General features: G+C 42.6%; 1 protein-coding gene across 3 annotated transcripts in view; it reads right to left on the bottom strand.

Moving 5' to 3' along the window:
- eya3 (EYA transcriptional coactivator and phosphatase 3) overlaps positions 1-25716 on the bottom strand; it is a 29960-nt gene extending 4244 nt beyond the window's left edge. The window contains exons 1-15 of one of the 3 annotated variants that reach the window (XM_084165677.1): positions 25592-25716; positions 15121-15220; positions 13710-13759; positions 13037-13134; positions 8478-8561; positions 8143-8212; positions 7270-7379; positions 6817-6957; positions 5694-5770; positions 3081-3261; positions 1941-2110; positions 1411-1494; positions 1097-1245; positions 762-922; positions 61-175 (exon numbers count right to left, since the gene is read on the bottom strand). In XM_084165677.1, coding sequence (XP_084021803.1) covers positions 61-175; positions 762-922; positions 1097-1245; positions 1411-1494; positions 1941-2110; positions 3081-3261; positions 5694-5770; positions 6817-6957; positions 7270-7379; positions 8143-8212; positions 8478-8561; positions 13037-13134; positions 13710-13759; positions 15121-15220; positions 25592-25695 — 1694 coding nt within the window. In that variant the 5' untranslated portion in view covers positions 25696-25716. The remainder of the gene's footprint in view (positions 1-60; positions 176-761; positions 923-1096; positions 1246-1410; positions 1495-1940; positions 2111-3080; positions 3262-5693; positions 5771-6816; positions 6958-7269; positions 7380-8142; positions 8213-8477; positions 8562-13036; positions 13135-13709; positions 13760-15120; positions 15221-25591) is intronic. The other 2 variants (XM_084165678.1, XM_084165679.1) reach the window with 2 other exon arrangements.
- Positions 25717-26404: the final 688 nt, after the last annotated feature.

Raw genomic sequence — 26404 nt, 5'->3', positions numbered from 1 at the left:
AGTTAAAAACTGTAAAATTTGAATACAGATTGTCTAAAACGTCAATCTCACTGTGCTGACCTGGACTGGATGAGCAGCAAGGATTTGAGTGCCGTGCTGAGCCAGGCATCTGTCACATTTTCCATCTCAGACTGCAGTCGAAGGAGTAGCTCCCTCTTCATGGGACTCAGTAGGCCTAGAGGAGAGCGTTATTACCAGGATAGGCGCAAGAACACACAATTATAGCATCACCAATTTATTGCAATGATACCGTATACTCACTAACTGTAAGTCGCTCTGGATAAGAGCATCTGCTAAATGACTAAAATGTAAATGTATACAAAAACAATGATATCAGAGCTGGGCGTTTAGAGGTGTTATTACCACAGCAACCAGGAGATGGCGCAGGAACACAATTACAACCTCCCCATCATCTCCCTGTTCTTTTATAATGTATTGGTATCTGGCTTTAGATCTGGCTGTTATATCAATGTCTGGTTAGATTCTAGATTCCAGTATGCCACACACAAAAAAATAAAATGACTGTGCACAAACAGGAATATTCCTCACAGGCGATACTATGACAGGGCAAGAATACACAAAAGCATACAGTTTTTATTTGAACAATGCATCAACTAACATCTCAAAGTAATATTGGGGGAACTATTCAGATGTCATCAGTGTTTGGATGCTGTGCCCTAAGGGTTTCCCAGTAAGTCACAGTCCGGTGATTAGTTCGAATTTGAACACAAATACAGTTGACACGCAGTCACACTTCTCACCTCCCACGTTCCCTTTGTATCCGTTATAGATGTCCTTTAGACGGCGGTAGCGGAAGGCCAGTTTCCTCATCCACTCCACTCCACCCTGGACTCCAGTGGTGGCCCCTGGGGCCCCTCCACCACTGGGGCCGTTGAAGCCGTCCGCCAGGAAGTTATAGGTGCTGAGAGGAGGCGGATGAGAGGTTTGTATGTGGCTAGCGTGGAAAGTAGGGTCACTGAGTCTCTACCGTTTCCTGATATAAGCATCACAAATCATCATTATTTAGCTAAATAGTATGGCCTCTTGCGTTTACTGGTTGTATCCAGCAGCATCATAACTGAAGACATATCAATACCTCAGATCCTGTCCGTTGTCATCAGAAACCATGTCTTCAACATGGACCTGGTCACACTCCTCCAGGTCATTGAAGAACAGGTGTGTGTCTGCCAGCTCAAAGATCAGCTCCTCCATCTGAAGACCCAGGTTCAGTACTGTGGCAGGGTCCTACACAGCCCCAACAGGACATAGGTTATATTCATATCAATAGAAATCTTACCACATATCAACAGAGAAATTCTCTATTACACAGATGTGTAAAATAATAAATGATAGCTCAAAACATGATTGTTGTGATTTCCCCAATGTTTTTTATCATTCCCAAAGACACACCTTGCCAAACTTCTGAGCGAAGGACCCGGTGAGTAGAGAGTGGAAAATGATGATGGTTTCATCCAGATCCCATAGAAAGATTCTCTGAAAGAGACGGGAGAGGAATGGGTCAGTAACTAAGGAGTGGGATTAATCAGAAATTATGAATCTTGTAAAATTACATGAACATGTAAAAATGAAATAACATTTTCCAGAGCAGATACATAAATAAGACAAATAACCAGTCACCTGAGTAGCTGGTTAATTTGTACGTCTGTATATGAATGACTGCATCTTTTAAAACAGTCTTAGGTGGGGGTTTTGAAGTGTTTTTTATTTTATTTTAATTTATGCTTTGGCCACAAATATAAGTATAGGATGAGTCAACTACATTATTTGGGTACGAGTTAACAGACTATGAACTTTTAAGTGAGATTTTTACTAAAAAGTTACTTTAAAAGAACCCCTCATCTGAGTCGCTGGTAAATGTGTATGTGACTGTGAGTGAGTAAGTGGTTGTGCATCTCTGTTCATATGGGTCCTATAGTTACCTCAAGGTCGTTGTCAGTGGGCTGGTTGCTGTCTGATTTCTTGGCCTTCCCCTTGGCCTTCCCAGCAGGGTTCCTCCTCCCTGCCTCATCCTGGTCCCGGGCCCCCGTGGGGAGAGCCACCCCTGTCGGGAGGGCCACTCCGGTCGGGAGGTTTTCACGTGGAGACGCGTCTGAGGGAGAGGGCAGACAGGTTGAGGATAGATAGTTGACAATTCAGTTGAGCATTGACACAATCCTCCATGTTTCTGAATGTTGAACACCTCAGCCTAAATGGCCTAACAAGCCCGTAATCAAAGCAATGTTGATAACACAATAACTACTGGATCCCAGTGTTATCCATCCAGCTATATTATAAACATGGAACTGACATTCATACGGTAAGGCAGAGTGAAACCGATAATGGGAGTGACCAGAAGTACCTATAGATACCTGCATGGTCCTAAAGGTAAGACTAAGGTTGCAAAGGGAGGGTATATTACTGGAAACTTTCGAGGTTTACCAGCTAAACTACCAGAATGTTGGCATCTTTTAAGGATTTTATGTAATCTATCACAAGACATCTAATGGCCCTTTTGGGTACTTCAGCTTTTTACAGGTGTCTAATGATCTCTGGCCATCTATATGGCCTTATCGCATGTAAAATATATTAAATAAGATGATTTTAACATAAAAATAGAATAACAAAGCTGTAAAACATTATCCTAAATATAAACCATGCATGAAATATCCTTCATATTTTTTTCGCACCCATTTATTTTACTATTTCAATATGTATTTGTCATCAATGTTTTGGCGTCAAACTGGTGGCAGTTGTGAAAAACGTCAATAGTTGGAAGAGTTGCAGAGTTAATTGAAAATAATGTCATTGTGTGTTGATTGTCGTTGATTAGATGCTTTTTTCATTAATTAGGCTCTTTTCTCTTGAATCATATTGGTCTATCTACTAGAAACTCATGGACAATATGACACCGATATAAAAAATGTATACTATATACGAATACATTTGTTAAAAGTTATTCCAGTATAAATTACCAAAGTTACCATTGATTTTGTTAATTACCCAAATTATGTTAACATTTGTAACCTACCAACCCTAGGCAAGACTGTACTAGCTATTGTTATGAGGTAAGGCTGAAGTACCTGTAGTGCTGGGCAGTCCAGCGGAGGCACTTCCCTCGGTCTTGATGGCTGGATAGCCAGCCACACCCACACTGGATCCATTCCCTTCGCTATTGGGCTGGCCGGCGAGCACGTAGCTAGGAGGCGGGGCGTAGTACTGAGGGAACTGGGCCTGGCCCAGAGAGTTATAGCTGCTGAACTCCTGCAGCACAAGACACGCATACAGAGAAGGGATATGAAACAATCCAAGGATGGATTTACAGGTTGTGTCCCACAGGGCTCTGGTCAAAAGTGCACTATGTATGGAATAGGGTGCCATTTGTGAGGCAACCATACTCCATTAGACATACTCCGTGAATGCATTGTGACGACCATGCAACACAATGAAGGCTCTGTATAGAGATGTAACTTGACGTATGCTCCAGTGACGTTTTGCTACAGAGACTAGGGCAGTCATGAGTCATGACGTGGGGCGGCAGGTAGCTTAGTGGTTAAGAACGTTGTGCCAGTAACCGAAAGGTCGCTGGTTCTAATCCGAGCCGACTAGGTGAAAAATCTGTCGATGTGCCCTTGAGCAAGGCACTTAACCCTAATTGCTCATGTAAGTCGCTCTGGATAAGAGCGTCTGCTAAATGACAAAAATAAAATAAAAATGACCACAGTAAAATTCTAAATGGAAGTTGAGTCACGGTAATCTCCTTTTATGCACTCTGGACATGCCTTAGTAGTAGCCTATCCAACTCGCTAACGATCATCAGGTCACTAATGGCCTGGTACTCAGGGCTCTATTGTCCCTCTAACATCAATGCAAATGCAATCGAAAATCACATCAAACACTTATCATCAAAACAGTATGTGCTTTAAAAAATTCACCTCATTCTGATTGATCAATTTGATGAAAGAAGTTCAACAATAGGTTGAAACTGAGTGGAAAACATGGCCATTGTGGATGTTGTTTCAAAGCCTAACACAACGAAATGGACAGCGCTTTCTAAGGTGATGAAGCATTAGCATAGGCTTATATATGAGCCCAATACCCCCCCAAAAACTGAATTAAAATAATGATTGGGCCGTTATACAATACATAGCCAACCGCATACACACGACAGAAAAACATTACTGCTTTAAAATATATTTGGTAACGTTACATAACTGGTCTAGCCTAAATTAAACAAATTCAGATTTAGCCTACAATTATAGTGAATTTGTTTAAGATTTTGAATAGCATAGTAATAGGACTTTTATTTTATTTTCATAATTAATAGACTGACAGATTACCTTTAGCTACAGAATCTCTCACCACCGTGAGTTTCCATCTCCCCTCTCTCTCCTCTATTCCTTTCTTCACTGTCAACAGTGAAAATGAAAAATGTTTTGTTGTGAAAACATGTGACTATCGATGTTCCCGAACAGATTTCACTTGGTTTCTCAAATTAAGCACTGGGTAGCTGCTAGAGCAGGGTTGGAGTGCCCATGGCATACAGCGTTTGGGGGGAATATCACCTATGGCGCAGCGAAATTACCGGAGTAGCCGGCCTGGACATGTACTGGCTTAAGCAGGGGGACACGTCTGGCACTGCAGGATTTGAGTCCCTGGCGGTGTAGTGTGTTACTGATGGTAGGCTTTGTTACTTTGGTCCCAGCGCTCTGCAGGTCATTCACTAGGTCCCCCCGTGTGGTTCTGGGATTTTTGCTCACCGTTCTTGTGATCATTTTGACCCCACGGGGTGAGATCTTGCGTGGAGCCCCAGATCGAGGGAGATTATCAGTGGTCTTGTATGTCTTCCATTTCCTAATAATTGCTCCCACAGTTGATTTCTTCAAACCAAGCTGCTTACCTATTGCAGATTCAGTCTTCCCAGCCTGGTGCAGGTCTACAATTTTGTTTCTGGTGTCCTTTGACAGCTCTTTGGTCTTGGCCATAGTGGAGTTTGGAGTGTGACTGTTTGAGGTTGTGGACAGGTGTCTTTTATACTGATAACAAGTTCAAACAGGTGCCATTAATACAGGTAAAGAGTGGAGGACAGATGAGCCTCTTAAAGAAGAAGTTACAGGTCTGTGAGAGCTGTAACTTCATTAAAATTCATTAAAAATCCTACAATGTGATTTTCTGGATTTTTTTTCTCTCAATTTGTCTGTCATAGTTGACGTATACCTATGATGAAAATTACAGGCCTCTCATCTTTTTAAGTGGGAGAACCTGCACAATTGGTGGCTGACTAAATACTTTTTTCCCCCACTGTAAATGAACAAGCCTACAGCTTATGGCATAGTCAGATAACATACAGTAGGCCAACTCTGTTCTTCTGAAAAAAACATGATATGAATAATTTTTCTTTAGACCTGCCTAAAATAAATAAATAATGTATTGTGATGGTGTATATTAAATTGATTTATTATAAAAAATTTTATGTAGATGTTCCAAAAGGCACATATCAGTGGCTTGTATGAGTGAAGCCTGGAGATGCTAAACATGTTAATGAATGGTCAATTACCATGAGACCAGCAGGCTTTTGCATGACAATAACCAGCTGACAAAATTTCATCACCGCCACAGCCCTAACAGAGATCGTTTGGAGTTTTTTTGGCTTTTTGATGCCCTAATTTCCCTGTTCAAAGCTGGCCAGTCCTTACCTGGTGAGTCACTGTAGGTGTAGCCGTGGTAGCTGAGGGGATGTTAGTGTACACACTGGATGTAGTGAAACTGGAGCCTGGTGGAGAGAAAACAGACACCTCAAAACATTGGAAAAACACAGACAAGAATTAATACCTCATCTCAATCCATTTCAATGAATAGATCATTCACTCCAGTGAGCGCAGTAACCATAGTAGTGAAAAGTGCAAGAACACATCTGCATAAATCATAGCCCCCTGATTTTCTTGTCCAGTAAGCTTGTGCCTGACTCACACTATGGGACCGTTCAGAACCGTAATGTGCTGGCTTGGATATTTTCCCTCCACATTGCCTTGCGTAACCAGGCCAGCCCAGCACAGCTTGGCTCAGTTTGTCCCTGTAGTGTGAATCAAGCATTGGTTAGAAAGAGTATTACCGTAATTTTCGGACTATAAGCCGCGCCTTTTTTCCAATTTTTCGACCCTGCGGCTTATATAACGGTGCGGCTAATCTATGGATTTTTACAGCTAACGGCCACTAGAAAACCTCCTAAATCTATGGATTTTACAGGTTACAGTCCACCAACTTTAACTCTATGGGCTCTATGACCGGTCCACGCCCCCCACCTTTAAGCGGCGGGCTCCAGCAGGAAAAGCTGGAGGCCGGAAAAGAGTGAGACAGGTAGCGCGCAAAAGTAAAAGTGGAACCGAGAGTGGTACGAGAGACAGAACGAGAGCAAGACAGACAGACATTACGAGAGCGAGACAGTTTGTCTCTTTCCCGACAATCCCCTCTGTGCACGAACCCTTACATATGGTAATTAAACATTAAAACACCTGCGGCTTATAGTCCAGTGCGGCTTATATATGTACACATCATTCAATATCATTCAATTTAGCTGCTGCGGCTTATACTCCGGTGCGCCTTATAGTGCGGAAAATACGGTATATGAGGTGCACCCTTAGCGGCATTGACAGAAAGCAGATGTTTCTTAGTTTTCAGGGATACAGTATTTTCAACCTAACTTCCATTTGCCCTGAAAAACAGAAGAAGGGAATCCTCTCAGGCGTCTTTCTACACCTGCTACGTTAGGTTATATGATGTGAGTTAGGGTAGTGAGATTGATAGATGGCGATGGCTTGCCTTGGCTGGGGTATGAATAGTGCACCTGGCCTGGCTGGGTTGAGGTATATGCAGAGCTGAAGCTGAGAAACCCAGGCTGGCCAACAGAAGGCACTGCATCAGGCAGCCCTGTCTCTGTCTTAACGCCTGGCCACATAGCACCTGAGGGATGGACAGAGAGAGAGAGAGAGAGAGAGAGAGAGAGAGAGAGAGAGAGAGAGAGAGCAAAAGATAGGAGAGGGAGGTGTAAAAGGAAAGAAAAAGATGTAGAGAAGGGAAAAAGGAGTTAGAAAGAAAGACCTTTCAGTCAAAGGAGTGAAAGTGAAATTTTAGGGCATTTGAATCAGTGCAAAAGCTTGACGTAGCGTAACAATGAACGAACAAAAGCGTAGTGTTGGATTATTGTGCAGGTGATGTTAGGAGAAGACCAGGGACGTATATGGTGTTTGTGTGTGTGAGAGATCAAGGACTGACCGAATGGTGGGAGGCCGTAGGTCTGTCCTGCCTGGGGGAAGGCGGTGTACACAGTGGACTGGGTCAGAGGAGGGAAGGCCACCTGGCTGCTGTACGACGTGACGGCTGGGCTGTGGGACAGACGGGGACTGTGAGACCTACTGGAGGAAAACTATCTTCCCAATAGCATGCAGTGGAGAACTGGGCCCGCATTTATCAATTGTCTCAGAGTAGGAATGCTGATCTAGGATCAGGTCCGCCATGTCCATGTAATCTGATGCATTATGATTTAAAAAGGCCAAACTGATCCTAGAGCAGAACTCCTACTCTGAGACGCATTATGATTATGGGCCCTGGGCCCACATTTATCAAGTGACTGAGATGCATAGTGCTGATCTAGGATCATTTTGGCATTTTAGATCATAATCATTCAGATTATTATGGACGGACCGGATCCTAGATCAGCACTTCTGCTCTGAGACGCTTGATAAATATGGGTCCTGAACAGAAAGTTTTAATATCTAGTTTCCACAGACAGATTCTTACATTAATATTTATACAGTAGAACTAGAAGTCATCACACACTGATTACTTCTGGCTGCACAAAGCATTTCCCTGCGGGAACAATAAAGTTTAAATTGAATAGTCATGCAAATCCCAACATACAAGTAACCCAGTGTTTCCCAATCCTGGTCCTGGGAACCCAAAGAGTTACACATTTTTGTTTTTGCCCTAACATACTTGACTCAACAAATCAACTCATCATCAAGCCTTCTATTTTTTTTTAATCAGGTGTGTTATTGCTAGGGATAAAATAAAATAAATGTGCACCCCTTTGGGTCTCCAGGACCAGGAAACACTGAATAACCCATCATGACAGCAGAGGATACTCACCTGCTTCCATGGTAGATGTGGGAGTTATATTCAGAGGCTGTTGTCATGGTAAGCTCTTTGCAGGTCACCGCTGGAAAAACATGAACAATGGTAGCCAAGCCTCAGCTTAAACACGTTTTACAAAACATGGTCTCACTATGACAAATTAAAAGCGTGTGTAGACCCAAGGAGTGTTTTGCTCGTACCGGCGTGTGTGTAGGGCAGCGTTTCCCAAACTCAGTCCTGGGGACCCCAAGGGGTGCACGGTTTGGGTTTTGCAAAAACCAAAATGTGCACCCCTTGGGGTCCCCAGGACTGAGTTTGGGGAACCCTGGTGTAGGGTGTTGTGCTCATACCAGTGTGTGTGTAGGGGTTCATGGACTCGTCACAAGCCTGAGGCCCCGCTCCTCCTCTGTCTGGACCAGACTGGTCCCTGCTCACTGAAATCAAAAGACAACAGTCAACCATCTACGCCAATGAGTGAACTACCACTTACAGTTGAAGTCAGAAGTTTACATACACCTTAGCCACATACATTTAAACTCAGTTTTTCACAATTCCTGACATTTAATCAGAGTAAAAATTCCCTGTCTTAGGTCAGTTAGGATCACCACTTTATTTTAAGAATGTGAAATGTCAGAATAATAGTATATACGGACTTTCAGCTCCCTCCAAATATTTTCTATTGGGTTCATGTCTGGAGACTGGCTAGGCCACTCCAGGACCATGAGATGCTTCTTACGGAGCCAATCCTTATTTGCCCTGGCTGTGTGTTTCGGGTCGTTGTCATGCTGGAAGACCCAGCCACGACCCATCTTCAATGCTCTTATTGAGGGAAGGAGGTTGTTGGCCAAGATCTCGCGATACATCCTCCCCTCAATACGGTGTAGTCGTCCTGTCCCCTTTGCAGAAAAGCATCCCCAAAGAATGATGTTTCCACCTCCATGCTTCACGGTTGGGATGGTGTTCTTGGGGTTGTACTCATCCTTCTTCTTCCTCCAAACACGGCGAGTGGAGTTTAGACCAAAAAGCTATATTTTTGTCTCATCAGACCACATGACCTTCTCCCATTCCTCCTCTGGATCATCCAGATAGTCATTGGCAAACTTCAGACGGGCCTGGACATGCGCTGGTTTGAGCAGGGGGACCTTGCGAGCGCTGCAGGATTTTAATCTATGACGGCGTAGTGTGTTACTAATGGTTTTCTTTGAGACTGTGGTCCCAGCTCTCTTCAGGTCATTGACCAGGCCTATCGTGTAGTTCTGGGCTGATCCCTCACCTTCCTCATGATCATTGATGCCCCATGAGGTGAGATCTTGCATGGAGCCCCAGACCGAGGGTGATTGACCGTCATCTTGAACTTCTTCCATTTTCTAATAATTGCGCCAACAGTTGTTGCCTTCTCACCAAGCTGCTTGCCTATTGTCCTGTAGCCCATCCCAGCCTTGTGCAGGTCTACAATTATATCCCTGATGTCCTTACACAGCTCTCTGGTCTTGGCCATTGTGGAGAGGTTGGAGTCTGTTTGATTGAGTGTTTGGACAGCTGTCTTTTATACAGGTAACGGGTTCAAACGGGTGCAGTTAATACAGGTAATGAGTGGAGAACAGGAGGGCTTCTTAAAGAAAAACTAACAGGTCTGTGAGAGCCGGAATTCTTACTGGTTGGTAGGCGATCAAATACTTATGTCATGCAATAAAATGCAAATTAATTACTTTAAAAAATGTGATTTTCTGGATTTTTGTTTTAGATTCCGTCTCTCACAGTTGAAGTGTACCTATGATAAAAATTACAGACCTCTACATGCTTTGTAAGTAGGAAAACCTGCAAAATCGGCAGTGTATCAAATACTTGTTCTCCCCACTAAGTATTTGACCCCTCTGCAAAACATGACTTAGTACTTGGTGGCAAAACCCTTGCTGGCAATCACAGAGGTCAGACGTTTCTTGTAGTTGGCCACCAGGTTTGCACACATCTCAGGAGGGATTTTGTCCCACTCCTCTTTGCAGAGCTTCTCCAAGTCATGAAGGTTTCGAGGCTGACGTTTGGCAACTCGAACCTTCAGCTCCCTCCACAGATTTTCTATGGGATTAAGGTCTGGAGACTGGCTAGGCCACTCCAGGACCTTAATGTGCTTCTTCTTGAGCCACTCCTTTGTTGCCTTGGCCGTGTGTTTTGGGTCATTGTCATGCTGGAATCCCCATCCACGACCCATTTTCAGTGCCCTGGCTGAGGCAAGGAGGTTCTCACCCAAGATTTGACGGTACATGGCCCCGTCCATCGTCCCTTTGATGCAGTGAAGTTGTCCTGTCCCCTTAGCAGAAAAACACCCCCAAAGCATAATGTTTCACCTCCATGTTTGACGGTGGGGATGGTGTTCTTGGGGTCATAGGCAGCATTCCTCCTCCTCCAAACACGGCGAGTTGAGTTGATGCCAAAGAGCTCGAATTTGGTCTCATCTGACCACAACACTTTCACCCAGTTCTCCTCTGAATCATTCAGATGTTCATTGGCAAACTTCAGACGGCCCTGTATATGTGCTTTCTTGAGCAGGGGGACCTTGTGAGCGCTGCAGGATTTCAGTCCTTCACGGCGTAGTGTGTTACCAATTGTTTTCTTGGTGACTATGGTCCCAGCTGCCTTGAGATCATTGACAAGATCCTCCCATGTAGTTCTGGGCTGATTCCTCACCGTTCTCATGATCATTGCAACTCCACGAGGTGAGATCTTGCATGGAGCCCCAGGCCGAGGGAGATTGACAGTTCTTTTGTGTTTCTTCCATTTGTATATGGATAATAATAATCGGACCAACTGTTGTCACCTTCTCACCAAGCTGCTTGGCGATGGTCTTGTAGCCCATTCCAGCCTTGTGTAGGTCTACAATCTTGTCCCTGACATCCTTGGAGAGCTCTTTAGTTTTGGCCATGGTGGAGAGTTTGGAATCTGATTGATTGATTGCTTCTGTGGACAGGTGTCTTTTATACAGGTAACAAACTGAGATTAGGAGCACACTCTTAAAGGGAGTGCTCCTAATCTCAGCTTGTTACCTGTATAAAAGACACCTGGGAGCCAGAAATCTTTCTGATTGAGAGGTCGTCAAATACTTATTTCCCTCATTAAAATTCAAATCAATTTATAACATTTTTGACATGCGTTTTTCTGGATTTTTTTGTTGTTATTCTGTCTCTCACTGTTCAAATAAACCTACCATTAAAATTATAGACTGATAATTTCTTTGTCAGTGGGCAAACGCACAAAATCAGCAGGGGATCAAATACTTTTTTCCCTCACTGTAGATACTTTTGTACCTGTTTCCTCCAGCATCTTCACAAGGTCCTTTGCTGTTGTTCTGGGATTGATTTGCACTTTTCGCACCAAAGTACGTTCATCTCTAGGAGACAGAACGCGTCTCCTTCCTGAGCGGTATGACGGCTGCGTGGTCCCATGGTGTTTATACTTGCGTACTATTGTTTGTACAGATGAACGTGGTGCCTTCAGGCGTTTGGAAATTGCTCCCAAGGATGAACCAGACTTGTGGAGGTCTACAATTTCTTGGCTGATTTCTTTTGATTTTCTCATGATGTCAAGCAAAAAGGCACTGAGTTTGAAGGTAGGCCTTGAAATACATCCACAGGTACACCTCCAACTGACTCAAATTATGTCAATTAGCCTATCAGAAGCTTCTAAAGCCATGACATCATTTTCTGGAATTTTCCAAGCTGTTTAAAGGCACAGTCAACTTAGTGTATGTAAACTTCTAACCCACTGGACTTGTGATACAGTGAATTATAAGTGAAATAATCTGTCTGTAAACAATTGTTGGAAAAATTACTTGTGTCATGCACAAAGTAGATGTCCAAACCGACTTAACAAAACTACAGTTTGTTAACAAGAAATTAGTGGAGTGGTTGAAAAACAAGTTTTAATGTCTCCAACCTAAGTGTATGTAAACATCCGACAACTGTATGTTCACTAACTCCATCTACAAGTTTCATCTATTCGTTATATCCCCACACACTCAATAGATCAGGGCATAAAATGAACACCCACCAAATGTGGGTAGATGTAGGTATTGGCGGGTAAGAATGTCTATTTCACCAGCTACTTTGGCAGGTGGTCAATTTGCAGGGCTCTACTGTGCAAGCAGTACATTCGCAAATGTGAAAATATTCAAAAGTCAAGTATGTGCACGTGCGAGTTAGGGTTAGAAAAATGCTGCAGTAGCTGTTTTCAAAGTATTTCTGCTGTTTTGTTTCATAGCTGCTAATCACACAAAGAAATACAAATCCTATATCCCACCTCGCGCAGCAACCCTGCCTGGCAGTGAAGTGCAGTGCAGTGCTGATAGATTCATTTTTGGAGGCACTGGCATAAAATTCTGTCTAATTTACTTGAAAATCTACAAAGTGAGACTTTGTCCTCGTGTTTCTTGGCTATTCACACTGTTTTGCTCACAAGGTTGGTTGTTTTTCAATGTTAGTTTGAGTCTGCTGCTTCAACTGATAGCGAAGAGACACCCTAGTCAGATCCCAAATCACACACACACACACACACGCGACAGGATTCTTAAAGGGGCAGCTGAACATTTTGTTTCTGATATGTTAGTTAAAAGAGTCAACAAAAATTAAATTAAATTTAGCAATATACCACATTACTTCTTTCTAATACATTTCTTGTCTTAGAAACATCACAATGCATGGTCATCCGTTTTGTGAGTGGCTGGTAGACTTCGTAATCTCCCTGCCACAGTGGGTGGTGGATTTCGTAATCTACCTGCCACAGTGGGTGGTGGATTTCGTAATCTACCTGCCACAGTGGGTGGTGGATCAAAAAGTAAATTTTAGGCCCTGCAATAGATGGATGAGCATTTTTTTCAGAGCCATTTCTTTCTCAGGCTTTCTTTTCTTCCACTCACCTCCATCAAGCTGGGCATTAGACAAGGAGGAGAAGGAGTCATCCTGATCTCCTGAGCCCAAGAGAGTAGGGGGGCTCTGGTCATCACCACCCAATCCCCTAAAAAACAAATCAACATCCATTTACCAAATATCACAGGCCTATTTACTACCCACAGACAGCACTACCTGTGGTAATGAGAGTCAAGTAAAACTGGACCATCAAACTATTCAGTAATACATTTATCAGTCTAGCCAACCATATAATAATCTTTGAAAGGCCATGAATAAGAACATAAACACAGTAAAAACACAAACACAACACATCGCTGTACGAACCACAACAGGAAACAATCACAAAATGATCTTCTAGTTTATGTGAGAATGCTGAAAAAGCTGACAGACCCTCTCAAATGTCTGCTCTTTCAGTCACCTGTTATCAGAACATAGATCTCATTCATTCCAGAATATTCCAGGAATAGTATAAAAGTAATCCTTCTCCCCCCCCCCCCCCCCAAAAAAAAGAAGTGGTTTTCCCACTGGCTATCTTAAGTTGAATGCACCAATTTGTAAGTCGCTCTGGATAAGAGCGTCTGCTAAATGATGTAAATGTAATTCGGAGTGGCTTTCCAGAGGAGACGAAATGGGCTATGTTAAAAAGCATCGACTGTTAGAAATAAACAATTAAAAACTGACTGTGGCTCTTTGTCCAGTCCAACGTTGAGCTCATGCCTTGCCTTCTTGATCTGTGAAAGTAACACACACACACACACACACGAATGACATGTTAACTCTTCTTTCCGTCTCAAAACACTTAGAAACAAATTATGACAGGTAGTGCCAACTTTAGTGCCTGGCAAGGTATGAGGTTAAAGGAAAAATCCACCCAAAACCACTAATTCCTTCAATTTACAGTGTTAAATAACAATATATTTTTTTAAACAAATGTTTCATTTTTGCGTTATAATAAGGTTGGTAGCAACATGGAAAATCATTGCGGAAATCTGTTGTAGCTCAAGTCGACTACAAAATCCACAATGCAATGCTCTCTCTATGGGCTGGCTGGCTAGTAGCTAGCAAGCAAACATAGCTACACACAATAATACCAAAGACAATATCAGCATGTAATGTAGCTAGTTAGTGCAGTTTTAGGCGATTTTACAGCTATCAATTTAGGAGTCTACAATCTCACCATGTTCAACCTGCAGATCGAAGTGCCTCACAGAGTGGAGTCTAACATTTGCAACGGCAGATATACTTTTGAGGACATGGGAAACATTGCCCATGCTACGTCAATGGGCCGTGCCGTGCATTCTGGGACAAGAAGCGCTCTCCTTCAAGGAGTGAATTAGAGTCTATTGGGTGCTAGCCCCAAAACCCAACATGTGCACACATTTTGTCAACAAGAAGTACAACATTACAAATATTTCCCCAAACAATTAACGTGCTATCTGTAGTATCGTTTAGCTTTAGAATTGTGACATTACATATTTGAGGAAAATAGGCACGTTTCTCGACATATACACTGACTTTGAGAAGGGATTACGTGACGATTAGCTTAGCAACCGCGTGACGCAGCATGACAACGTGAACGCAATTGGTCGACAGTGTGCTGAGTGGGTCCTTATACGTTCCTTCATTCATTGGATTCCTATCTCCTTTCTATAATATCTCTGGCAACAGCACCATGCAATACACCCTGGATTAAAGAGGCAGACAAATAGGAGAAATGTGCTAGACCCTCCGTTAAATTACACATTTATTGAGGTAGGAATATCGTAAAAATCTGATCAATGGCTCATTCGAGAGAAGATATCCTCCCGAGTTATGACATAGGCCAGTATTGAAATCTAACATGTATGATAGACGTTTTCGCAATCTAACAGTTGTATTCCTATTATCTTCCAGTGTAGTGACAGCGACTTTATCACAGTGCTATGTCATACCGGCAGGATTTCTGCCTGCTTGAACGTCAATAACTCAGATACCCATGAAAACATGAAATGACACAGGGAACATGAAATGACACAGGGAATCAATTGAAAATCCTGCAGAGATGCACAAAAACAATATTCCTTTAAGGTGAATGTCTGGAGTCCAAACTCACCGGCAGTTCAGGCAGGTCCTGCAAGTCATCCATGTCTGCTGAGCCACGTCCTCCTGACATATCTTCACTCTCTTCGTCTTGGGAGGCTGTCTGGACCCTGCTTCACACAAACACATACAGACAAACACGGTGTGCACAGGGTGAGTGGACAGGACCACTGCTTTAAGTAGTCTCCCTTTGACCAGCCATAATCCCCTCCACCCTGACGCATCTCCGGTGCCCTCCGCCCCCCCTACTATCGTAGGAGTTGATCAACAGTGAGGCGTGATGTCGCCTACTTGGGAAGAAGTGGTGCACGGTTGGCCTAATCTACCGCACGGGAGCGGCAGGCGAGGCACGTGCAGCACTGACGTCGCACCGTGGCCCCACCACTCCGGTGTTTACAGTTGGATTAAGGGGAGCTTGCCTCCTTACATGTGACCTAGCCTACTTTTGAGGAAATGTATTCTCTGCGGATTATATGAGAGGCATTAGGTGTTCAGGTGCAAGCTGTCGTATCAATGGGTGGTCCGCTGGATAAGATCTAACCTCATTTTCAGCCACCGGCCGCCCCCTTTAGCCTTCTCTCTGTGGGCCCTGGCCATAGAGCCTTGATATAACTGGCATTTGCGGAAAGAAAAGGGAGAAAATAGGTCACGTGGGAAATTCAAAAACACTAATTTATCAGACACTTGTTAACGAAACCGTGCACATGAACAGAATGCCAGCCACCTGATTTATAGGCATAATCGAGGCAGGTGTCCCAAAAAACACTTATGCAACCCTTTCCAGTAAATGGACCACTACATTTTTTTTTAGGAAACGTTTTTGTACACCATGCAGCTTACGTCTGATCATGCACCTTTCTCTGTAAAGCGAACTTTTGTCAAAGTTTCATATATTCTACAATTGGTTTCTCTTTTAATTGTCAGCAGGCCCATCCTTTTTCAGTGTTGATATCCGTAACATCCATAACTGTTGATATTGATGGATCATATCTTAGCTTCAGAAGCTTGTGCATTCACCACATTGTGTGCGCTTGTTCTGAGATGTATTCTTCAGACTTTTACTGAAGCAATTGTTGATATATTGAAAATGTGTTTTAGCTAAGATTCTCTTAGAAAATACACACTGAAATGCATTTTTTTTTGTTGATAGAAAGATAAGTGTTTATCAACAATCTTTAAATAGTTCTACAGTGTATTTTTCAAATTAAAGTGCCCCAAAACATACTGACTTCATCCAGTGTCCAGAAAAGTGAATTGATGGTATTGGCACATGTAAATTATATTGTATAATTTTCTAATTTTGTATGCAAACAATATCAGAAAAATGGTAATACAAAAAAAATCTAAATATTTGCGTTGATAGATTGTACATTTGTTTTATATCTTTACTGTTTTATAGCATTCTTGGTATGAATAGATTGTTTTTATATATCCTTAGAGATTGAAATGAATGTTAAGTTCAAGCTCTTTGTGTATGAGAAGTAATTACTTAGTGGCCTGCAGTGGACTGTAGTAATGTGTACTCCCAATAACTCAAGGCCTCTCCTGACTGATTAGAAGTTCTGTGAACTGCATGGAGAAATCCTGGGTGATGGAAGAGTACTGAACTACATCTTTGTGGAAGGGAAGGGGCGAGAGCTAAGGGTGTAAGTGGTCACGGCACTGTATTGAATGTATGTTTTTACAGTCTTATGTCCAACAACTAAAATAAAAAAAATACATGTTTGTTTTATGCTCAAAAAAGTTTGGGGGCGAAATAAAACCACACGCGGGCCAAATTCGGCCCACCAGTTGGGAAACCCTGGTGTTTACCTTCAACTGGTTAAGGTTAATTTGGATGTATCAAAAGAGAAGAAAATACCCTATTAAGGTGTGGTGCCTTGCCTTGTATACTATTCAGGCTACCTGTAATTTTCCAATCCTTAAGTAGTGATACTATGCCTTCTGCTGACATTTCAAAAACATTTCAAATGACAAATGTGTTATGATAGATTAAAATCTTAAAGATTTCTTGATCAAAATCTATTTTTGTAACATCCATAAAGAAGTGTGTAACATTAATAACGGTTGTTTTTCCCGCTCTAAATTATCAATTGAAATGACAATCTTTTTAAAATTATTGTTTTTGTGTTCAGCCAAGCCTTTCGTTTCAAAATGGCTATCCATGTTTTGACCTTAGACTTAAAAACTAGGGCTGTGAAGATACCAGTATTGCAATATTCTTTATATGGCAAAAATGAAAACACAAAGCAGATCAAACTCTTTGGTCGTTTAAAAATCTGCTGTATGTAAAATATTGTGTGCTATAGCTTGGAAAATAAATAAACACTGGATGACAACATAATGATGTTTGTTTTCAACATTAGGGCTGTTTTCCTAAAGAAGTTAATCCGATTCATGTTTTGTTTCCTTGCCACGATACTAACGGATATCGCGATATTGGTATTGCCCCGGCCCTATTAAAAAACTCACAGACCTTTGGTAAAATGTTCAGCAGTCTCCCCAAAAAGCTTGTCTATTTGATCATCCTTGAGATGTTTCTACAACTTGATTGGAGTCCACCTGTCGTAAATTCAATTGATTGGACATGATTTGGAAAAGCACACACCTGTCTATATAAGGTCCCACAGTTGACAGTGCATGTCAGAGCAAAAACCAAGCCATGAGTTCAAAGGAATTGTCTGTAGAGCTCCGAGACAGGATTGTGTCGAGGCACAGATCTGGGGGAGGGTACCAAAACATTTCTGCAGCATTGAAGGTCCCCAAGAACACAGTGGCCTCAATCATTCTTAAATGGATGAAGTTTGGAACCACCAAGACTCTTCCTAGAGCTGGCCACCCAGCCAAATTGAGCAATCGGGGGAGAAGGGCCTTGGTCAGGGAGGTGACCAATACCCCGATGGTCACTCTGACAGAGCTCCAGAGTTCCTCTGTGGAGATGGGAGAAACTTCCAGAAGGACAACCATCTCTGCAGCACTCCACCAATCAGGCCTTTATGGTAGAGTGGCCAGACGGAAGCCACTCCTCAGTAAAAAAGGCACATGACAGCCTGCTTGGAGTTTGCCAAAAGGCACCTAAAGGACTCTCAGACCATGAGAAACAAGATTCTCTGGACTGATGAAACCAAGATTGAACTATTTGGCCTGAATGCCAAGCGTCACGTCTGGAGGAAGCCTGGCACCATCCCTACGATGAAGCATGGTGGTGGCAGCATCATGCTGTTGGGATGTTTTTCAGCGGCAGGGACTGGGAGACTAGTCAGGATTGAGGGAAAGATGAACGGAGCAAAGTACAGAGAGATCCTTGCTGAAAACCTGCTCCAGAGCGCTCAGGACGTCAGACTGGGGCGACGGTTCACCTTCCAACAGGACAACGACCCTAAGCACACAGCCAAGAAAACGCAGGAGTGGCTTCGGGACAAGCCTCTGAATGTCCTTGAGTGGACCAGCCAGAGCCCGGACCTGAACATCTTTGGAGAGACCTGAAAATAGCTGTGCAGGGACGCTCCCCAGCCAACCTGACAGAGCTTGAGAGGATCTGCAGAGAAGAATGGGAGAAACTCCACAAATACAGGTGTGCCAAGCTTGTAGCATCATACCTAAGACTAGAGGCTGTAATCGCTGCCAAAGGTGCTTCATCAAAGTTCTGAGTAAATGGTCTGAATACTTATGTAAATGTAATATTTCCGTTTTTTTTTTTTATATAAATTTGCAAACATTTCTAAAAACGTGTTTTTGCTTTGTCATTATGGGGTATTGTGTGTAGATTGATGAGGGGAAAAAACAACTTCATCCATTTTAGAAGGCTGTAACGTAACAAAATGTAGAAAAAGTCAAGGGGTCTGAATACTTTCCGAATGCACTGTAAACTCCCCGCAAGGGGTACTATAAACACACATTAAAAGTTTCATTTTATATTTTGTGCATTCTGAGACAGTAGAGTTGTGATATTGCATCCAAATGTAACGTCCATAATGCTGGAATCGCCCAGTAGCACTAGGACGACCAAAAGGCAAAGATGAAGAATAAATTAAAAGTACAAAATACTCCCGTCATTCACAGTGCAGCGTAAAAACACACATACATTTTTTTATATTAATTTAATCAGATGGTTTAAAGATTTGCAAACAGCCCTGGAATTTTCTATTGAATTTAGGCCTATTGTGAATCTGGCCTCTATAGGCTAATACAATGTTAAGATCTGGCTTGTGAGACTATTGTGAACCCAATGCAATCTCGGTTGTCCTGACAACCATACACAAGCTCGAACTACTCTCTGCACCTGCTGTCGACATAGGTAACCTGTAACCTGCTGTACCTGTGCTGTACACAGTGATCAGCTGATGTTACCCTATGGTGTTGCCAGTTCTCAGAACCGTCACTAAACTTCTAGCTTTCTCAATCACAGCACACACAGGCACTGTAGTACGCTTTATGCAAAACAATGAAGCAAGCCTACAAGCTAAGAGAACTGCTTTTTCTGTCATCTGCTCCACAGACACTGAAGTATGAATCCTTTTTCAAATAGGCTATAGTCTACTTCAGGGATCATTAACTAGATTCAGTCGTGGGCCGATGTGTTGTTGAGCGTATGGTCGGGGGGCCGGAACATAATTACAAATAATTTGTAGACTGCAAATTGACCGCAAGAAGCCAAACAGCTAATGTTTGACTAAAATATAATAATTTCAAGCCTGGCTTACATTTGTATACCATCACTTGTCTCTATTATGCATGGGAATATTTGGGAACAGATTTCTTAAATCAAAATTTTTAAAAATCCTGCTGTTTGTACAGTCTTATGTCCAACAGAAATGTTAGTTTATAATTAGTTCATTTTTTTTAAGGAAACTTGGCGGGCCAAATGAAATTTAGCCCGCGGGCCGCTAGTTGGGGAACCCTGGTCTACTTTATTTAATATTTGACTGATTTCTGTCATTTATCATATTTGATCACCAAAGAATGAGCAAATATTGTCCTGTAGGCCTAGGCTACTGCATGATTGCTTGACTACAAAAATGGGGATGTCTCTGTGCTGCCTATGAGTATTGTCTTGAGAAGCAAACGTTGTGTGTATGATGATCTTACTGTTATTACTGCCTCCTCTAATGAGACATTTACAGGAGTACTGTGCTGATTTGACTTAAGGCCCTACGGTGCTTTCAGAAGGTATTCACACCCCTAGACTTTTTCCACATTTTTTTGTGTTACAACGTGAACTTAAAATTGATTAAATTGAGATTGTGTCACTGCCCAATGTTTAGACATTTTTACAAATTAATTAAAAATGAAAAGCTGAAATGTCTAGAGTCAATAAGTATTCAACCCCTTTGTTATGGCAAGACTAAATAAGTTCAGGAGTAAAACATTTGCTTAACAAGTCACATAACTTGCATGGACTCACTGTGTGTAATAGTGTTTACTCATCTCTGTACCCCACACATACAATATCTGTAAGGTACCTCAGTCGAGCAGTGAATTTCAAACAGATTCAACCACAAAGACCAGGGAGGGTTTCCAATGCCTTCCAAAGAAAAGGCACCTACTGGTAGATGGGTAAAAAAAAAAAAGATGACATTGAATATCCCTTTGAGCATGGTGAAGTTAATAATTACACTTTGGATGATGTATCAATACACCCAAAATTCAAAAGGCAATCGCACATCTGAGCTATCTTTGTTGCAGGTGCATGTAACAGTTGAATGAGATGAGAAAAAAGAACAAACACCCACACTGTTCTGCTAGTATCACTGCTCTTTATTAAGCTTTATAAAGAGCAGTGATACTAGCAAGAGCAGTGTGCGGGTTTCTTCTTCTTCTTTCTGTATCAATACACCTAGTCACTACAAAGATACAGGTGTCCTTCCTAACTCAGTTGCCGGAGAGGAAGGAAACGACAGGGATTTCACCATGAGGCCAATGGTGACTTAAAAACAGTTAGAGTTTAATGGCAGTGATAGGAAAAAACTGAGGATGGATCAACAACATTGTAGTTACTCCACAATACTAACCTAAATGACAAAGTGAAATGGAAGCCTGTACAGAATACAAAAATTCCAAAACATGCATTTGTTTGCAATAAGGCACCAAAGTAAAAATGAAAAAAATGTGGCAAAGAAATTAACTTTATGTCCTGAATCCAAAGCGTTATGTTTGGGGTAAATCCAACACATCACAGAGTACCACTTCATATTTTCAAGCATGGTGGTGGCTGCATCATGTTATGGGTATGCTTGCCAATGACAAGCATACTAGGGAGTTTTTTAAAGATAAAAATAAACTGAATAGAGCTAAGCACTGGCAAAATCCTTGAGGAAAACCTGGTTCAGTCTGCTTTCCAACAGACACTGGAAGACAAATTCACCTTTCAGCAGGACAATAACTTAAAACAAGGCCAAATATACACTGGAGTTGCTTACCAAGACGAGGATGAATGGTCCTGAGTGGCCTAGTTACAATTGTTACTTAAATAGTCTTGAAATCTATGGCAAGACTTGAAAATGGCTGTCTAGCAATGATCAACAACCAACTTGACAGAGCTTGAATAATTTTTTACGAATAACGTGCAAATATTGTACAATCCAAGTGTGCAAAGAGCGTGCCGTTTTTAGCCAACTCTCTTGCTATCTCTCTCAGAATGACCTTCTTGATCCAAACCAGTCAGGTTTCAAGACTGGTCATTCAACTGAGACTGCTCTTCTCTGTGTCACGGAGGCTCGCCGCAATGCTAAAGCTAACTCTCTCTCCTCTGCTCTTGTCCTTCTAGACCTGTCTGCTGCCTTTGATACTGTGAACCATCAGATCCTCCTCTCCACCCTCTCCGAGTTGGGCATCTCCGGCGCGGCTCACTCTTGGATTGCGTCCTTCCTGACCGGTCGCTCCTACCAAGTGGCGTGGCGAGAATCTGTCTCCGCACCACGTGCTCTCACCACTGGAGTCCCCCAGGGCTCAGTTCTAGGCCCTCTCCTATTCTCGCTATACACCAAGTCACTTGGCTCTGTCATATCCTCACATGGCCTCTCCTATCATTGCTACGCAGACGACACACAACTAATCTTCTCCTTTCCCCCTTCTGATAACCAGGTGGCGAATCGCATCTCTGCATGTCTGGCAGACATATCAGTGTGGATGACGGATCACCACCTCAAGCTGAACCCTGGCAAGACGGAGCTGCTCTTCCTCCCGGGGAAGGATTGCCCGTTCCATGATCTCGCCATCACGGTTGACAACTCCGTTGTGTCCTCCTCCCAGAGTGCGAAGAGCCTTGGCGTGACCCTGGACAACACCCTGTCGTTCTCCGCTAACATCAAGGCGGTGACCCGATCCTGTAGGTTCATGCTCTACAACATTCGGAGAGTACGACCCTGCCTTACACAGGAAGCGGCACAGGTCCTAATCCAGGCACTTGTCATCTCCCGTCTGGATTACTGCAACTCGCTGTTGGCTGGGCTCCCTGCTTGTGCCATTAAACCCCTACAACTTATCCAGAATGCTGCAGCCCGTCTGGTGTTCAACCTTCCCAAGTTCTCTCACGTCACCCCGCTCCTCCGCACACTCCACTGGCTTCCAGTTGAAGCTCGCATCTGCTACAAGACCATGGTGCTTGCCTACGGAGCTGTGAGGGGAACGGCACCTCCGTACCTTCAGGCTCTGATCAGTCCCTACACCCAAACGAGGGCATTGCGTTCATCCACCTCTGGCCTGCTGGCCCCCCTACCTCTGCGAAAGCACAGTTCCCGCTCAGCCCAGTCAAAACTGTTCGCTGCTCTGGCACCCCAATGGTGGAACAAGCTCCCTCACGATGCCAGGACAGCGGAGTCACTCACCACCTTCCGGAGACACTTGAAACCCCACCTCTTTAAGGAATACCTGGGATAGGATAAAGTAATCCTTCTACCCACCCTTACCCCACCCCAAAGAAAAAAAATAAAATAACATATTGTAAAGTGGTTATCCCACTGGCTATAAAGGTGAATGCACCAATTTGTAAGTCGCTCTGGATAAGAGCGTCTGCTAAATGACGTAAATGTAAAGAAAAATGTAATGCAAAGCTCAGAGGTTTACCCAGAAAGACTCACAGCTGTAATCACTGCCAACGGTGATTCTAACATGTATTGACTCAGGGGTGTGAATATTTATGTAAATTAGATAATTCTGTATTTCATTTAATACATTTGCAAACCTCTCTAAAAACATGTTTTCACTTCGTCATTATGGGGTATTGTGTGTAGATAGGTGAGAGAAAAAAATCAATTCAACCCAGGTTGATTTCAGGCTGTAACAACAAATGTGGGAATAAGTCAAGGAATATGACTACTTTCTGACGCCACTGTATGTTTTTTCCTAATAATGTTGCTCATAGAGTTTGACTTGATTAGATTCATACAACAAAGATGAGGCTAATCCAAGGACCATGACTATAGACCAAGCCAGTAGTCAGCTAGGCCTATGTCTTCATGGAGAGTATGCTCAATCCCCAACTCTTTGTAGCATAAATCTCTGTTTTGGTGATGTTCTGCACTGCCTTCTATTGTTGATCCGTGCCAATCACAAGAACAGAGATTTAGGCTACAAAGAGTTGGGGATTGAGCATCCTCTACATGAAGATATAGGCCTAGTCAACAACTGGCTTGGTCTATAGTCATGGTCCCTCATGCACTAGCCTTATTTTTGTTGAATGAATCTAATCAAGTCAAACTCTATGAGCAACATTATGAAGAAAAATAAAACATATAGGGCCCGTTTCCCAGACAGATTAGGCCTAAACCTAAAACTAGTCCTGGACAAAAAAGCAAGCTCAGAATGCTTTTAGTCCAGGACCAGGGTAAATCTGTGTCCAGGAAAACAGCCCATAGAGAACTTATCTGCCTTTGGATTCTGTTCTTGCTTCTTTCTGACTCTCCCCTGGCTCATGGACTATTGGTAACAAATAACCTACTGTCTAGCTGGATTGCTATAACATCCTGTTTTGGCAGCATGGGTTCAAATTATTTTAATTAAAAGCTACTCAATTATAAGCTTTCACCCTCGTAGTAGTAGCTAGCTAACACAGGTAAAAACCAATGACAAGGTGGCAGCTTGCCATTATCTGTGGTGGTGGTAGCTGCTTTTAGCAACGGTAGTATTTTCACACTAGTGTTGCTGGGAATTAGTTTGCAAAAAAACAATAGTCCTCCGGAAAATTCAATTTCAACGTACTCTGTCGATTGTCTGTAGGCTTGGTCCTTATGCAGGAGGGAATTTGAGAAAAAACATCTAATGTAATATAATTAAACAGAATTTCCAAACGTGAGTCTGTTGTATACCCATGCAGTTCATCTCGGCTTACCTCATGTCAAAATAAAAGTCCCACACAAGTTATTGCTTTTTTTGTGTGCAGGTATGGCGCACGTGCAGGACTTGTAAACTAAACCTCGTGTCAAAATAGTGTATTAGGATCGCCATTAGCTATTGCACATTCAGCAGCTACTCTTCCTGGGGTCCACCAAAAAAGGTACAGATTTTAATATATAGCTAGGTAAGCGGGTCTACAACAGACCCACGTTTGGAATGCCTGTTTAATTTGTTTTTCTCAAATCCCCCTCCACCCCATAAGGACCAACACCACGGACAACCGGCAGAGTAGTGAGTTTAAATGTAATGTTTTACTTCTGGCAGACTATTCCATTTTTTACAAGCTAATTATGACATATGTGGTGGCGGTAGCTGCTTCAAGGCTAGTGTGTAAATACTAGCCTTGCTAAAAGCAGCTATGGTGGTGGTTGTCAGATGCTAACTTTAGTCTGTCATTTCAATACGTTTTGGATGATAGGCATGCAGATGATAGTAAAATAGCTAGCTTGCGAACTTCTGCCTCCTAGGCAAATCCAAGTTAAATTATATACAAGTGAGCGGGGGGGACTAAAATAGGTAACTTTAGCATGCCCAAAACAGATGTGTGCTAACTAGCTCATGTTAGCTGCTACACATGCGCAACAACACTGAATCGAACAGTTAGCTAGCCAAATAAATAGCTATGTTTCCACATTTCTATTAATCTTTATTCAGGAAATGTATACACGCTTTTAATGGTGTTGCTAGCGATGGCACGCTTCCTAGAACATTCTACATTTGTAGAGTGAAGGACAGCTTCTGAAGGTGAAGTCCAGTTATTACTAGTAAATAATATAGCTAGCCAACTTACTACATTACTTAGCTGCAAACTAAGAGGCATTGGAAAGCTATAAATATTGTTTTAGCTATTGCAATTAAATACAAATGTGATTATCCAGCTGAGCACTGGGGACATAGCTAGAACGTGTTAGCTAGCGCATAGCAAACTGCATTGTTTTTAGCTAACGTTAGCTAGCCAACTCTCTCGAGATGCTACTATGCTAGCTAACGGAGTATTACGGCAAAGTGCTGGAATTTCCCTTCCAAAGTTTGAAAATTTTACCGACGTAGACCATAGGTCTATGATTAGAGTTTGTCAAATTTAATCTTACCATTGGTATAATGTATTTTGCTTTAGTCGAATGTCTTCGTACTGAATCCGCACCGCTTTGTCTGTTGTTAGACCACTATTTAGCAGGAAGTTTTGATTATTCATGGTACGCCGTGTGCAATCCGGGATCCTTGGGACGTCACTAGATTAGATAAGGGTTATGGTTAGAGTAGGGACGTTCTAAAGAGCACGGATTGCACTAACCACGCGTGTCGCGTTGCCAAATTCGGATATATATTTGTTCCACTATTTGGTCTTTTGACCAATCACATCAGATCGTTTCAAATCAAACATTTGGCTGCCTGTCTAAACGCAACCATTAAAAAGTGGATAGATGTAGCTACAATGTAACAACATGAAGTAGAGAGATGTAACAATGTTACAGCATGGAAAACATTGCCATGGATATTTCCCCACAGAAAGTATTACTGATGGTGCTCACTGCTCCTTTCAATAAAATTGTAAGTAATATACACTGAGTGTACAAAACATTAAGAACACCCCCCAGAACAGCTGGCTCATGGACTCTACAAGGTGTCGAAATCGTTCCACAAGAATGCTGGCCCATGTTGGCTCCAATGCTTTCCACTGTTGAATCAAGTTGGCTGGATGTTTACATTTACATTTACATTTTAGTCATTTAGCAGACGCTCTTATCCAGAGCGACTTACAGGAGCAATTAGGGTTAAGTGCCTTGCTTAAGGGCACATCGACAGATTTTTCACCTAGTCGGCTCGGGGATTAGAACCAGCGACCTTTCGGTTACTGGCACAACGCTCTTACCCACTAAGCTACCTGCCGCCCCCTATGTCCT

Source organism: Coregonus lavaretus, assembly GCF_964263955.1.
Source record: "Coregonus lavaretus genome assembly, chromosome: 7".
Classification (NCBI taxonomy): Eukaryota; Metazoa; Chordata; class Actinopteri; order Salmoniformes; family Salmonidae; genus Coregonus; species Coregonus lavaretus.
The sequence above is the reverse complement of the archived record's forward strand: the minus strand, read 5'-3'. Positions and strand labels throughout refer to the sequence as shown.